The sequence below is a fragment of the Equus przewalskii genome, chromosome 2, assembly GCF_037783145.1.
Source record: "Equus przewalskii isolate Varuska chromosome 2, EquPr2, whole genome shotgun sequence".
Lineage (NCBI taxonomy): Eukaryota > Metazoa > Chordata > Mammalia > Perissodactyla > Equidae > Equus > Equus przewalskii.
The window spans coordinates 80,458,965-80,474,881 of NC_091832.1; the positions used below are offsets into that span (position 1 = coordinate 80,458,965).

Sequence of the window (15,917 nt, forward strand, 5' to 3'; positions counted from 1 at the left end):
ATGTAGCTCATCTCTTAGGAGCTCAGACGGCTGGCACGTCCTCACTTTGCTTTCACCACATCCTTATGACATCAGAAGCGGGAAGGAATGGATTTGTCTGCCTTTAACATAAGGAAACCAAAGCTGAGGGTTCAAATGACTTGCCAAGGTCATTGAGTAAAATCAGTGAATCAGAAAACTCAGATTTCAAGTTTTCCGTTTTATCTGACAAGTCAATGATACCTAATCTTAAACAAGTTTAACGCTTTACTGGTGTGTGTGTGAGTACGTGTGTGTGGCTTATAAAACTGATAGAATGTTCATTTTAGCAGCACTAAAATTGAAATGATATAGAAGATTGGCATGGTCCCTGAGCAAAGGTAATATGCAAATTCGTGAAGTGCTCCATACGTAAAAAAAAAACTATATGAACTTTTCAGTTAAAATCAGTTAAAATAATTTTATTTTGAATAGCTTTTGGAAATTTTTCATATTGCCCTTTGAAAGAATCAGTCATGCTGGGTATTAAAAAAAGCAGAGAGAAAACACAATATTGGATTTTACTCTTTTTTTAACCTTAGAATTTTGGATTCGGGGCGAGGAAAAAGCATTTGTTTTAATCAAATGATATACGTTGACTAAATGAAATTTCCTGAGCCAACATTTTCATTCTCCAAAGCTGAAATAAAAACATTTCATTGTAATTTTCATTCTAATTTTATGATAACTACTGTAGTGGGTGGGAGTAAATCTTTGTTCGTATTAACTGGTAAATTAAACTTACACATTAGTACTAATTTAAAATCATGACAATATTACAGATTTGTCACAAGTGACCTGTTGAAGACATCTGGATTTTCAGGACTCATAGAATCAACACAAAACGTTTCCAATCCCCAAAAACCCCCAAACCGAGACTTTGCCAGGATGATGATCATTCCCTGACTAGAAGTAGATATCCACAATAGAAAGACACCATTTAACTACTCCTAAAGGGATAATGTGCTTAGAAAAATGGAGGCACAGAATGTGCTGATAAGCACTATGGGAAGCCTTCCATCAGTGTGAGCATGCCTTGAGGAATATACACAAAATATATGACAGCCTTTAATCAAAGTGTTGGGGCACTACCGCAGTGTCTGGTCTCTTTCATTAGAAAAGCAATAAATACTTATTTAGATTCTCAGCTGGTCTCCTTTCCTCATCTTGGTTTCTGAAGTGTCAAAAATCCTTCTTACCTAACCATCAGAAATAAGTGCACGGTAGTAGAGGAGATCAGCATATAAAACTGCTCTTCTGCTGGAGATCAGTGAAACCAATTTCTGGAGAGACCGCAAGTGAAAACATGCCTGGGGTGACTTTGCCTCTGAAAAGAGCCCAGAAGCTTTTGCGTGCGGTAACTGGCACCAGACACAATGACAAAAGGCCAATAGAAAGGAAATGATAGAGAAGCCAAGGCAGGAAGAGCCATTTTAAAACTACATAAATAGCCAACATTAGTGTAATATTGACGTTAACTGGCTATGAGAACCCTTATGTGGGGAGATTAGCTAAAGTTCCTCATCGCCGGAAAAGCAGCAGCAATAATGCTTACAGAGACGGGTTCTCTCCCCTTCTCCCTCTTTGAGCTCTTTGCTCAATATCACCTTGGCAACCTGAATATTTTGTTTAAAATTGAAACTTGCCCCCCAGTTCCCTAGTACTTGTTACCCTCTATCCTTGCTCTATTTTTCTCCATAGCACTGGTCACTTTCCAATATAGTATGTGGTAACAGTTGGCCCTCCATATCCATGGTTCCACATCTGCAGATTCAACCAACCGCAGATTGAAAGACCAATGACGGTTGCGTCTGTATGTACTGAATATGTACTGACTTTTTTTCCTGTCATCATTCCCTAAACAATACAGTATAACAACTACTTATATAGCATTTACGTTGTATCAGGTATTATAAATAATCTAGAGATGATTTAAAATATATAGGAGGATGTGCATAGGCTATGTACAAATACTATGCAATTTTATATGAGATTTGAGCGTCTGCAGATTATAGTATCTGTGGGGGTCCTGGAACGAATCCCCCTCAGAGACCGAGGGAAGGCTGTCTATTTGCTGCATATTGTCTCCTTTCCCACCCCACTAGGATGTAAGATTCATGAGGGCAGAGATTTTTGTCCAATTGCTCACTGCAGTCGTCCCAACACCTAGAATGGTGCCTGGTACATAGTAGACACATTTTCTTTTTTTAAATAACTGAATGAATGAAGTATAACATGGGAATGGACTTAGTCCCAGTAGCAGAAAAGAGCTGCACTTGCTGAATTACATGATAAAGAGCATGGTCATTACCAGTCATGTGAACGTTTTCACTTAACATCAGACATTACCTGCCTCCCCATGTGATAGTCTAATGCTGAGCAACAAAAGCCATCATCCAGAGGGGAGATATTTAGTGACATATTTTAACACACTCACAAATGCAGGAAAACAAATTGAGAAATACTGAGGACACACATGCGTGGAAACAAAAAGTCTATGAAGGTTAACACATAAATTCCTTACTAGTGGCAGCTTGCCAACTAAACACAGCTTGTTGTGGGTAAAAACAATGCAACCATCACATAAAATCCTTGGGCATTGAAAAATCCTGTCCCAGCATTTCTTTCCTCACGTCATCTCTGATATTTTCCCTGGCTCACTTTCTCAAATCTCCTAAAACTTGGTGGAAATTATGACCAAACGGGAAAGAAGAACTTGATAGGAGGAGATGAAATGAGAGAAAAATGTCTGCATCCACAATTCTAAGGTTGAGACCATATTTCCTACCCCAAATTATACCATTTAAATCAGAAAACTAACCAAACTCTTAATTGCTGACACCAGAGTGAGGAAGAGCAGGAATCAAGACTGGAAGGGAAAAGCCCAACTGGAAGCCCTTTTCTTAAGAAGGGGAGAGAGCTGGTGAAAGTTTGTCTGGCTGGACCAGAAAACGTGGTTGGGAAACAGGTCAAGATTCCTTTGGAAAATAAAGTTTTAACGTGATTTGTGGGTAAGATGCAGCATTTTTGATTATATACCATCCTAAAGGCATAGATTCCATTTCTAATATTTACTTTTATGGCATTCATGGGTTACTGCTTCACTTTGTTGCCATTTAGCTAAATTTATTAATATGGTTGCAGTTTTTATTGCTCTTGGGCCAATGACAATAGTCTGGACACGCTAAAATCAGCTTCCCGAGAAGTTAAAAATTTTCTCGTACATTTATAGAAAGGAAATCTTGAACCATTGGGATTATCTATAACTCACAATATGCTGCCTCTAGAGTTCAAGGCACAGGTTAAAACAGATTAAAGAAACAAGGTATTTTTAGTTTTTAAAATTCATGAGCATATTGTCATTCACCTGCAACTGAATTTGTATTGTTACTGAGGACTCAACTGAAAGAAAGAAAGGAGGACAATCTTCAGTGAAATTAAAACAGGGTGACCTATTTTCAGTTAAATCAAGCTGTTATCCCAAATGGGCTATTTTGTAAATTAGAAGGCCAGATGCAATATCTTTCCTGACAGTATGTGTGAGCGTGTGTGAATGTGTGTGTTTGTGGGGGGCACACAGGAGACCATCCACTTTAACTTCTGTCTTCAGGCAAGGATGTGCCCAAGCTTTCCAAGGGTTCTCCTTATTTCCAGGGTCAGATGTATGACAGCTTCCTTAGATTGCTGGTTTTCACCATATGGAAATTTTTTTTTAAGCCAAGGCTTGAACCTGCCTTTATGACATCGATGCCTATTTTCCCTACCTCTTTCATGAATATAGATAAATGTTTGCCATTGCCTTCTTCATAAAAGTCCTCACATTTTGCAGTCAATTCTTAAGATTTGCTTTGGGTTTTCTTAGTTCCTGAAGGCTGGGTCTGTGTGATGGAGTGTTAAGTGGTCAGGCTAATTGACAATCATCTTACAGTACCTTGGGACAGTCAAGATGAGTGGGGTCTCCTCTCCTCACATCTATCATCCTGCCAATTCTCCCTTGCTTTCCTTGGGGACGACACAAAGAGGCTGAATATTCTGGGATCACAAAAAAGGCAGAGAGCAGCCAGGCCCCTAAACTCTGGGGGCTGGGTGAGGTTAGCAAGAAGGGGGAAGAGAATTTATTCTACATCAGAACTTCAAAAGACACAGGCCCACGTAACAGAAAATCCCTTTTTGCCCCTGGTGGATAGGAAGCATATTATTTAATTCTGCTGTTGATTAGAATAAATGTTTACTTAAAGTAATATGTTTTCAAGAAGAATAATAAAAAGCAATTAATGGAGGAATGGAGGTGATTGAGAATATGAAGGCAGGAGAGGATAAAGTAGAAGAAGGGAGAAAGACAAGCATGCAAAAAGCAGTAACGAATGTTACATCGAAGGCAATGATGCTATTTGAACACTTATACTGGGCTCATTTTTTCCTCATTATCTGGTCTAAACTAAACCTCCAAATTCTAGGAGGAAACATGATCTGTTAAATTCAGACAACCTGCACAATAATAATATTCAGAGAACCCGAAGAGCCAACCCATCATAGACCAAATTCTACTCTGACACTAAAATCCTTATATAAGTGATAAAGAGGCACAGGTGGCATCAGAGATTTTCTAAAAAAGCAATTACAGGTGTGTGCAAATTATAATTTTGCCACAATTAGAAGTAATTCAGTAACAATTTTTTTTTTAAAAAACTGATAGTAAATAATTTGGCAGCAAATTTTTTAAAGTTTGAAAGTATTTCTCTTCCATACATTTCATTAATACATACAAACGTTTGCTTAAGGTCTTAATTTTATCAGAGAGATAATGAAAAAAAGGCAAAGGGAGTCTTAAAAATGAAGCTTAGTTAAATTTTTTTAAATTGCCACATATTTAGGGTATTTTTCTACTTAATAAAGATAGATAAAAGAAAGTCATAAGTTTGCAGAAATTAATGTCTAAAGATATCCAAATGAAGGACATTTTCATTTCTTAGTAAGACAAAGAATGAGTATTTTTACTTTATTTCACAGGCAACAAAATGCACTAAGCTTTTGTTATCATATAAATTTTTAGAAAATTAAGTCATCTCAGGATTATAAGATTAACTATGATGAAAAATGTGTATAGATTTTATTCTCCATTTTTAAAGTGTGTGGGTTATATACGCTGCATTCATATTTCTCAAAACAGCACATTCTATCAGAGAATATTTTTACATTCAGCTGGGTTTTAACCTTTCCAGTACAAATCACTTGTGTCTTTGCAGGAGAAAATTGGAAAAAAATACTTCGAGGTTTAGGAAAGGCCACTGCTTACATCTCTGCCGCAGAAAGCTGCTTTCTCACACCCCAGCACACATGAAACTTCTCATTGTGTGCTTGCTTGGGAGGGGCGTGCATTACTTAACATGACACTGGGTTAGGAACAGTGCTGCTAAAGCATCTGCAGGGAAATAATGAAAGGCACTCCACTCGGCATAGGTTCACACCAGGCAGAACTGAATCCTAATATTTAAGAAATCAACTTAGGAATCTGGGCAAACGAACGGCTCTTCTCACATATTCTAATTTTTTTTAAAAAACCTCTAACAATTTATTCCCCAGGAATAAAACTGCCATAATATGATTTAAGCCAAAGAAACAAACTAAATAATTTTTTAAATGCCTCATTCTGACTCTAGATCTGTTCCTTAAAGCTGTGACATTGAAATAATCTTTTCTTAAGACAGAAATAAACATTTTACCCTTTGATTCAGAAATCTACTTACTAATATTCAATTTTTAAAATAAATAGCCTTCCTACTTGCCCTCCTATCCTCCCCCCACCTCAAGAAGGAATAATGACAGGGTGGGGCATGCTTGTAGAAAAAGCTCTCTGATACTAAAATAATATCCACTGTTTCAGGAAGCAAACCTAAGGTCCAACCCAAGGATTTTTTTTTTTTCTGTATAATGCTACCATTGAGCTCCACCCAGATTTGAGTCTACTTCAAAGGCAGGGAAAAAATGTCAGAAAAAACCCCCAAATTATCTCCTGCATATTTGCTGATCATCAATGGCATTCAGAATTCAGGGGGTCGAGTCATGCATAATAAACGAGTGGGTTTCCAATGGTAACTGGGAACCTTGGCACTTAACCCCAGGGTTCCCTAACAGAGGACAGAGTGGGGGAAGGGTCGAATCGCACGTTTTCCTCCACCCTGTGGTATTGAGGAAGGGATCCTGCAAATTAAATATTTCATCCTCATCTTTGTACCCAACAGAGAGATGCAGGGGGAAAAATATCTCCTATTTACAATAAGCCGAGATACATATTAAAATAAAGACTAGTAAAACTTAACATCTAGTCAGATCCCATTAGGAACTTGATAAGAAAATCTTGCATGACTTTCTCCCTGTTCTTGTTCAATTGATGCCTTTGTTTAAGCAAAGAGTGGGCCTCCTTCTCTCTTATAGTTACAGAGCATACAGCATCACCATGAGAGAGAAGTGGGGGAAAAAAGCCCGAACAGAGACAGCAGGAGAAATCAATTATCCACCTGGCAATAATACTAAGCAATCCAAACATTTAGGACCTACCCATTTCTGCAGACAGACTAATTAACGAGGCAAAGAATTAAATTCTCCCAAGCCTGTCGCTGCAGCTCCGCGGCAATCCAAAAGAACAATGCACCTTTCTGCTAACATCTCAAGTTTGGAAGCACCATGCAAAGAGACTGGTTAAAATTCCCTACCATGCAGTGCAGCCATCATCAGAAGCCCAGCATATCTTCTGCTCTATGTAGTGATGTGCCAGTTCATGAACAGAACAGAGGAAGAGAAAAATGGAGGAAAGGAGAGAAGGCTCAGGAAAGTCGGCAGGAATGTTTCTGGGTCATTAACAAGTGGGAGACCCCTTTCGGTATTCAAACCAATCAATCTTTATCTTACAGGACATCTTTTTCTCACTCAGCGTCTGTTGAAAAGACTGCAGCAAACCAAGCAAGGGATTATGGGATAGGGATGCAGCAGCGAGCTGCAATGAGATTCGTGGGTGGCTTGCTTTCCCTCTGAGTCAGCAGTCAGCTGTTTCCATGCTCTCCTGCTAGGCTGCTGAGATCCATCACCAGACTGTGCCCGCACGATTCACCGAGGGAGAGGCAACCTGTGCACGTCTCCCGGTGAAACGCAGCCAAGACAGGCACCGCGTTACAAATCGGAAAGATGGTGTGCTGATAAGCAAAAGGGGGATGCAGGGAGAATAGATTCTAGAGAGAAAACTAGGCGTCCGGTACCTCAATATGAAAAGTTCAAATTTAGAGGAGCGTTTTGGGTGAGTGTGAGAACACACACTTAGCTTCCTTTAGTTAGAAAAAAAGATGATCTATTTTCTTAGACTTTTCAGGTAGCTTGAAACACAAATGTAAATTTTTAAAAATGCCAAGCAGCCCAGTTCAACAAGCCTCTACTACCCTTTCTCCTCTTGTTATTTACCCAGAAAAGGGTCTATAAAACACAGCTCCTAAAAATCAAATAATGTAAATAACACTTCTCTGCTTTTCGTGGTTCTAACCATTCAGAGAAAAATCATAGAGTACATTTATTTGATTCAGGCGATGAACAGAACCCGTTGTTTTTCTGATGATGCAGAAGTTTTCAGTTAAATGTTGAGAAACTTGACAAACTTTACTTATATACATAACTAGATTTCCTATTGTCATTAAACTTATTTTTAAAAAACTTTTAATAACATATTAATGATCAGCAAGTAGCAGTATAAAAATAATTAGATCCTCATATTACAAATAATACTTTAGAATAAAAAATCTTACCTAGCAGAATGGAATTCACAATCATTCCCTTTTCTATAGCAATGGAGGCAAGGAACCTTATTGCATTCTATTCCTATGTTAGTTACCAGTTTAAAAGTAGGCACTAATAATTTTTATTTAAATCCTAAAACTGTTAATTAGCATATTTGATTATACTAACATTCATCACATCCTTTCCATGCAGTCAGGTACTGCATTGAACCTGTGAAGGGGCCCTCAGCTCTGCAGAGCAGTGATTACCTTTGGTGGTGGTGGGAGGGAGAAGGGTCATAGAGAATCCAGTGAAATCCACAGACCCGGGAAAATGCACAGACATGCCAATTTTGGCAAGCTATTGCAGGTGGTACATAGTTCTCAAAAGCCCAGGTTAACAACCTGCCTTAGAAGTTTTTTGTTTTTTAACAGCTTTATTGAGATATAATTCACATGCCATACAATTCACCCATTTAAGGTGTACAATTCAACAGCTTTTAATATATTCACAGATATGGCAATCATCACCAGAGCCAATTTTAGAACATTTTCATCATCTCAAATAGAAACACTGTACCCTTTAGCTACCACTCCCCACCTCCCCATCCTCCACAGTCCTAGGCAACCATTAATCTACTTTCTGTCTGTATAAATTTCCCCATTCTGCCCTGTCACATGAATGGAATCATATAACACGTGGTCTTACGTGTCTGGCTTTTTGCACTTAGCATAATGTCTTCAAGGTTCATTCATGTTGTAGCATGTATCAGTATTTTATTACTTTTCATGGTTGAAAAATATTCCATTGTATGCATGTAGCACATTTTGTTTATCCATCTGTCAGTTGATGGACAGTTGGGTCGTTTCCACTTTTTGGCTATTATGAATAACACCTCCAGAAACATGTGTGTACAGCTGTTTGTGTGGACACATGTTCTGTTTTAGAAGCTTACAACTTAATAAGAACCAACTCCTGAAACTACAGGCAGGCTACCCCCACTCCATTTTACAATGTCTTATTCCTAAGACAGGCCATCACAAAGTTGCCTGACTTGCTATGACGGAAGTCTCCTCTTCCCATTTGTGCTGCTCAGCCCATCCCCCTAGCCAAATTCATCGAATGCTGACCCCACCTTTAGCGCATCCTCTCTCCTGACCTGTCTCCTTCTCTTCCCCACTCAACCCAAACTCTGGGGCATACAAGTGGAGTGAGTCTCTGTTCTCAGAAGATGGTGGCAAAGTGGGAGAGATTCTTGGGCTTGTAGTCAGAGATGTTTCACCTACTCATTCAATCATTCATTCCAATGAACCTTACCGAATGTCTAGTGTGTGCCAGGGACTCAGTAGGCATTGAGGATATGGAGAAAAACAACAGTTTCTCAGTTCTCAGGAAGGTCACAATCTAGTGTGGGAGATGGATTAGTAAGCAGGCAATTCCAACTTGGAGTGGCAAGTGCTTTGACTGCTGGAGGAAGTAGATGTTCTGGGAGCCCACAAGAGGGGCATGCCAGGCAGGGAGGAGTAGTGTGCATTTCAGGTATGGAGCACAGCACATGCGAAGGCTTGGAGGCAAGAGATGGCTCACAGGAATTGAGAGTAGTAGTTCAGGGTGACTGGATCATGGGGTAAGGTAGAGCATACGGGGGGTTATATGTGTTTCTGATCTTTTATCTGGAATTGGGACTCTCTCTTCCTTGGAAACAGCATTACATGGGAGAGTTGGGTTCCAACTACCCTCATGACTATAACTTAACTACTGTAGGGTAGGTGGATTTGGAGGGCTCAGTCAGGAACCCAACAAGCATAACATTGCTTATTATAGGAAAACGCAGCCTTATTTTTAGTGCATGTCTTAGCAAATGAACACAATTGTTTATAAGTTGGGCCTTGGGTTACCATAGGATGTGTTAGCAGTCCATAGCATCTTCCCTTTGGCACTCCTTGGCAACAGATAGGTGGTGGTGTTAGTGGCTATTGGGATACAATGGCTCAGTTTCTTTCTGAGTTGGAGTTTGCTTGTATGGAGACCTCAAGCAGCCAAACTGTGGGGCCGCAAGAGCAGAGAAGAGCCCAGGATACTTGGGATTGAGTCTGCTGCCCACCTTACTGACTTCTTGGAGCTGTCTCTTCCCTCCATATGAATAGACATTAGGGAGTTAACTGTCATCAGTTAGACTGTGATGTACATTTGGGAAGTATACAGACAATGCATTTGCATACAAACAGGACATGTGCTAACTAAATCAGGTTTGGCAGGATCCTGGGAGATATAGATCTGAAATTTCCTGACCACATATTATGTGCCAGGCTCTATCCAAAGCCCTTTATATACAGTCAATCTATTCCTGATTAAGGAAATTTCTCCTAGAAAGTAAACTCCTTAGGATGGCATATAAGGATGTTTATGATCTGGCCTCTGCCTTCACCATTTTTTCCACTGTCTGTCCTCCTCAGTCATACTCTAGTTCTTAAGACATGCCACCATGCATTTTTAGCAGTGGTTCTCAACCAGGTAATCGTCCCAACCCCCCTGGTGGAGTGGTGGGGTATGCACTTGGAAATAGGAAGGAGCATATTTGGCTGTCACATCGACTATGTGTTTACAGGGTGGAGGGGGGGGGAGGTACTACTGACATTTAATGCCTGGGGGCAGGAAGGCAAAACATCCTCCAGTGCATGAGAGAGTCTCATACATTTGTCCCCTCAAATGCCTATAGCACCCCCTTTGAGAAACACTAATCTCTAGGCTCACATGCCGCTTGTTCCGCCAGGAAAGCTCTCATCCTTTCCTGACTCCTTCCCCTGGTTAACTCCTTCGAATCCTTCAGTGCTCAGCAAAGACACCACTCACCTTAGGAAGGATTTTCTGATGACTCCTCCAATCCCAGTCTGGACTGGGTATCATTCTTGTGTGCTCCATAGCATTATTGGCTGAAAATTACTGATGGTTCCATCTTTTACCTCAAACTCCCCAGCCCCTAGAGCAACGCCTGTCACATAGTAGGTTCCCAATAAGTAGATGTAGAATGACAAAAGTCCTTCTACAAATGGACAAGTGACATAGCATGAATGTAAAGGTAAATGTTCATCTCAGAATTGGAAAATAGTTGGATCAGAGACCATTAGGGAGAGGCAATTCTTTATATCTGATTGGTGGCTTATGATTTAGGAAGCACCCACATAATACAAAGCAAAACAAACTCAGAAACAGACAGAGCAGGCATCATCATCATCATTATTATTATTATTATTTTAGTGGAAATTGAGGTTCTGAAAGGTTACATGACCAGCCCAGGGTGGAGTAGCCATTATGTAGTACGGGTGAACTGGAGTTCAGGTCTTGTGACTGGCATAGTTCCTCTTTCAGGGTGCCACAGTGCCCCTCAAGGATGGGCAAAGGCAGGATCAGTTTATCAGGTAGTTCCACAGTGGAACAAAGCCAGCTGATGAGAGAGGCGATGCGTCTCAGTGAGAGAGAACTACAATCACCAAGAAGGAGGCAACCTGAAATCAGGAGCCCAGAAACTCTGCCTAATGCAATCATTATTTAGTGTGTCTTATCTTTGCTTCCAAAAACCACTATGAAAATTATTGTCCAATGGTCTTCTGAAAGCAGATGTGAAGGAGCAACTACTTGCAGTCTTCAGCTTAGACATGAGCAACTGGAGAAGAGATACTGCTTTTACGGATTGCACAGGTCAGCACTCCAGGTGTGGCCCCTCAAAACCAGGCTCCTTCCAGCAGGCCCAGACTCTATAGGCAGTTGAGTGACTGGTTTGGCTTCGACTCAAAGAGGCTCCTTCTTCTCTATTGGCAGTGGCCCTGGGGAGGCCACCCGTGTTGGAGGATTAAGGGCCTCTCTTTAGTGGCTATGGGGAGGTCCTAGACCAACACAGGACTGTTTGAAAACAATGGTGAGAAAGCAGAAAGGAGCTTCCCTCTAAGTGTTCTTAAGACGAGAGAATGTCCAAATTGGCCTTAACCTAGTGAGGTTATAGAAATGGATTAACTAGGGAACCAGCTGACCCAGCTCCAACCCAAAAACTCACACCAGAACTGTACTGGCCTTGGGATTACTGTGTAATGTTATACATTTCACAAATAATTATGTGCCAGGTGGTATACTAGCCACTGATGACACAAAAATAAATAAGACATGAACAGAACCTCTCAAAATCACTCCTGGGGATAGAGACTCCTACCTCCAAGTCACGGTCATGTTGACTGGGTCTCAGGTGTCAGACAGCCCTTCCCAGACAGGCGGAGTATTTGCAGCAAAGGTGACCCAGATCAAGCACCCCTGGCTCCCTGCCCAGTAGCTTCGTATCCCCTCCAGATTGCCTGTGTCTCCCCTACAGGGTGCTGCCCAATACTGACGACATAATCCAGGTGGGGTCTGCCCAACACAGAATAAAGAGAGACCATCACTTTCCTTGATCTAGGCCTACCTTTTTTTTTTTTAAGATTTTATTTTTCCTTTTTCTTCCCAAAGCCCCCTGGTACATAGTTGTATATTTTTAGTTGTGGGTCCTTCTTGTTGTGGCATGTGGAATGCCGCCTCAGCATAGCTTGATGAGCAGTGCCATGTTCCCACCCAGGATCTGAACCAGGAGAGACCCTGGGCCGCCGAAGTGGAGCGCGTGAACTTAACCACTTAGCCACGGGGCCAGCCACCTTGGCCTATCCTTTTATTAATAATCTCTGAGTTCATTTCACTTTTCCTGGCCCTTTTGTCATGTTGAATCATACTGAACAGATAACTGAAATTCATGTCTACTAACCTTATCAAAAAAAGAATTCCGGTTGGTCTGGTATAATTTATTCTTATGGAACCCAGGATGCTTTCTTCTCTAGGTGCTTGAAAACCACCCCATTAATACTCCTCTATAAAATTATGCTTGATAGAACCTACAATTTGTGGGTTTGATCTTTATAAGTAAAAAGTGTATTTCCCTATCTCCAGTCTTTAAGAAACTCACCTTTTCCCTAAGATCTCATAAAAATCGGGATCTGTGATTTGGCAATGTTAGCTATGTGTGCTTTCAAAAACCTGTTTGTTGAAACCAGAGACTTAAAATTTATTTAGAGCAACTGAGTTTTCTATTCTTACCTACTATATTGTTTCCTAGAGGTGCCGTAACAAAGTGCCACAAACTGAGATGGCCTAAAAGCACAGAAATTTATTCTCTCACACTTCTGAAGGCTAGAAGTACAAAAATCAAGGTGTCAGCAGGGTCAATCTCTGCCCCAAAGACTCTAGGAAAAGATTCTTCCTGGGCTCTTCCAGTTTCTGATAGCCCCAGGCATTCCTTGGCTTGTAGGTACATCACTCCAATCTCTGCCTCTGTAGTTACATGGCTGTTTTCTCCTTGTGCGTCTCTATGTCTTCACATAGCACTCCCCTCCCTGTTTTTCTTCTTATAAGGACATCTGCCACATTGGATTAGGGCCCACTCTCATACAGCATGATCTCATCTTAACTTGATTACATTGGCAAAGACCCTATTTCCAAATAAGGCCACATTCATAAGTACTGGGGTTTGGGGCTTCAACATATCTTTTTGAGAGACACAATTCAACCCACAATACCTACTGTGGGTCAAAGGTTAACATGAGGTCTAGGCTGATGAAGGCCCACCTGAGAATGACCTGGTTTTCCCACAGCACTGTTCCCTTGAAAACAGGAGAGTTAAGACAAATGGGGAATATTATGTCAACCTCGTTTATGGCATCCATTAATGGAGCTGTGAGGTGGCTACATAGCTAGAATGACATAAAAGATTGGTGGGAAAAATCACTTGACTTCACTGTGTCAAGGTGATCCCCATACACTTTGGCTCTCCTCTCTGGTGCAATACCCCAAGTGCACAAGGGGGCAAAGGAAGCTTCTGGGCCTCCCCAAAAGAAGCAGGTGCTGTATCTCCCGCTTTGTATCCTTTGCCAACGCTTACTAACCATCTTATTAGATTAAAGCCTATTTGCATCTTGTGAGTCTGACTGGCAGTTTGAACCCACAACAGAAGCTGTGGGGCTGGCCTATCCTGGTTTGAATTCCTTCTCATTAGCCTTCAGAAGTCCCTTCTCAGCCTGAAGATGTCTTTCGCAGAGAAGACTGACACAAAACACAGGGTTCTGCATCTGCTGATACACCAAAGCCCCAGCAGCATGCTACCCCTTCTTATTCTTCGTCTTGCTCGGACTAAAGCAAAAGTAAGGAAAAGCAAGCAAACAAAACCCTCTTTTGTTTTGCCATTGTTTGGCCTAAGTCAGAGTTGACTCTCTCTGTCCTGAGTGTGCCTGGAAGACAACCTCGCAGTCCTGCCTCTGGATTCCCAATTACATTCATGTCCACACTGACGAGCGCCTCAGTATCCAGTGTTGTTTTTCACTTCAGCAGTTTCATGATTACACTTTTCATTTTGACAATTAAATTCAAGACGGTATCAAGTTGCTGCTTGCCTCAGCGGTTTACCGCGTCTAATTAATCAGAGCCGTGGTTCTCACCACCAGGCTGGGATTTAGAGGCTGGGATTCCATACAGCAAACGTCCTTTGGTGAGCACCCGCCGAGGCCGAGCCCAGGCCCGAGCTGGGCGGGGCGGAGCCCTGACCGACAGGCGTGGAGCGAGGAGGCCGATGTGGGTGCGCCGCTAGTAATGCCTTACCAGACGCTTACTTCCTCTTCCCCACATTCCTTCCTCTCGGTCCCATAAAGCGGATTATTTTTAAAGCAACGTGTAGTTCAGACAGAACTTTACAAATGTTCACATCCGTTGACCAAATAATCCCGCTTCTAAGGTCATAATCACAGCTACGGGCCCATCTCCGACAGCCCGGGCCTCCCAGGCCCGGCGGAGCCCAGAGAGCATTCACCGCTCCCCCGGCGGCCGTTTCTATGGCAACAGCCTCCTCCCCTAGGAGCCCGAGCTCTTCCCTAGCTAAAGAAAACCGTGCGGCTTCCTGCACAGAAGTGTCCGCGGCTCTGCTTCTATTATGAATCTCTCTTTTTTTCTCCTCTCTGTAGGTTTCCTTTTCTAACCTTCTTTCTCACCGGGAAACAGCACCACTCTGTAAAATAACTGATTCAAGTGGTGGCGATGGGAGCGCCGAGGGAGGGAAGGGTCAGGCCTGCGGTGACAGCGATAAAAGCTGTGAGCTGCAGGGATCGCCCTGGCCTGACCCCCTAGCAATGTGGATGCTCCAACTGCGGCCCTCTCCCATCTGCTGGGACTGCGGCCCTCCTGCCTTCCAGCCCTACAAGGTTTCCACATCTGAGCTAACGTGACCATACAGCTACGGAGTAAAGGTGGGACTTTCTCCCGTTAAGATGCCTGAGTTTCCTGAGGACTTCTGGAGCTCAGTGCCTTAACCCGGAGGGTGCTCCTAAAGTAGGAGTCTGGGCACCTTGGCAGAGAGAGAGAGATTCTGAGGATAGCTGAACTTGGCATCACCTGCAGGAGGCTGCCTCCCCAGTTCATGTCATCAGGAGAAAGTATTTCCCTAAGCCGCAGATGTGGCACCACGCCACACTGGTCACTTAACATCCCAATATTAGACTCCTACTAGAATGTCAGCATGAAGCTGTAATTAAGGCACAGGCTCTGGAGACACATCTGTATTTGCTCTATATTCAGGTTGTTCATTGCCTCTGTAAGCTCCCTTTGTAAAATATGACCTCATAAGGCTGTCATGATGATTAAATAGTATAGTGTGTAAGTGCCTTAGCGCCTGCTCAACACGGCAAGCCTCAAGTTAGTGTAATCAGAAGCTGTGTGGTGCAGTGGTGAAGATGATGGGCCCTAGTGCCAGGGTGGTTTTGAATCTCGGCTCTGCCGCTTATGAGTCTGAGTAAGTAATTTAACCTCTCTGTGCCTCAATTTCCTCATCTGTATAATAGGGATAATAACCTACTTCATAGGGTAACGCTGAGAATTAAAATGGTTTAGTCTATGAAGAGAACCTGCCACAGTGCCTGATATATAGTAAGTAGTCAAGATATGTATTAGCAGAGTGGCAGTGCTAGTAGGAAAGCACTAGAAGATTTATGAGTTCTTTTAGGAATGTCTCATGATTCACTTTTGTAGTCTTAGAGCCTGGCTCATATAGGGCTCATCCATTTATTTTTTGGATGAATGAA

The 15,917-nt window shown here is 41.9% G+C and overlaps 1 protein-coding gene and 1 non-coding gene across 22 annotated transcripts in view; one reads left to right on the plus strand and one right to left on the minus strand.

The window, feature by feature from the left end:
• Window positions 1-15,917, minus strand: part of TRIM2 (tripartite motif containing 2) — a 151,222-nt gene that overhangs the window by 57,515 nt on the left and 77,790 nt on the right. Inside the window, exon 1 of one of the 21 annotated variants that reach the window (XM_070608864.1) lies at window positions 6,732-7,019. The exons of 15 other annotated variants lie outside the window; for them this stretch is intronic. In XM_070608864.1, coding sequence (XP_070464965.1) covers window positions 6,732-6,734 — 3 coding nt within the window. In that variant the 5' untranslated portion in view covers window positions 6,735-7,019. Of the gene's footprint in view, window positions 1-6,576; window positions 7,020-15,917 lie in introns of those variants that run through there. 5 more of the 21 variants (XM_070608868.1, XM_070608852.1, XM_070608853.1 and 2 more) reach the window with 5 other exon arrangements.
• Window positions 291-394, plus strand: LOC139082127 (U6 spliceosomal RNA). Its single transcript, XR_011537857.1, has one exon. It is a non-coding gene; the product is annotated as a U6 spliceosomal RNA (small nuclear RNA).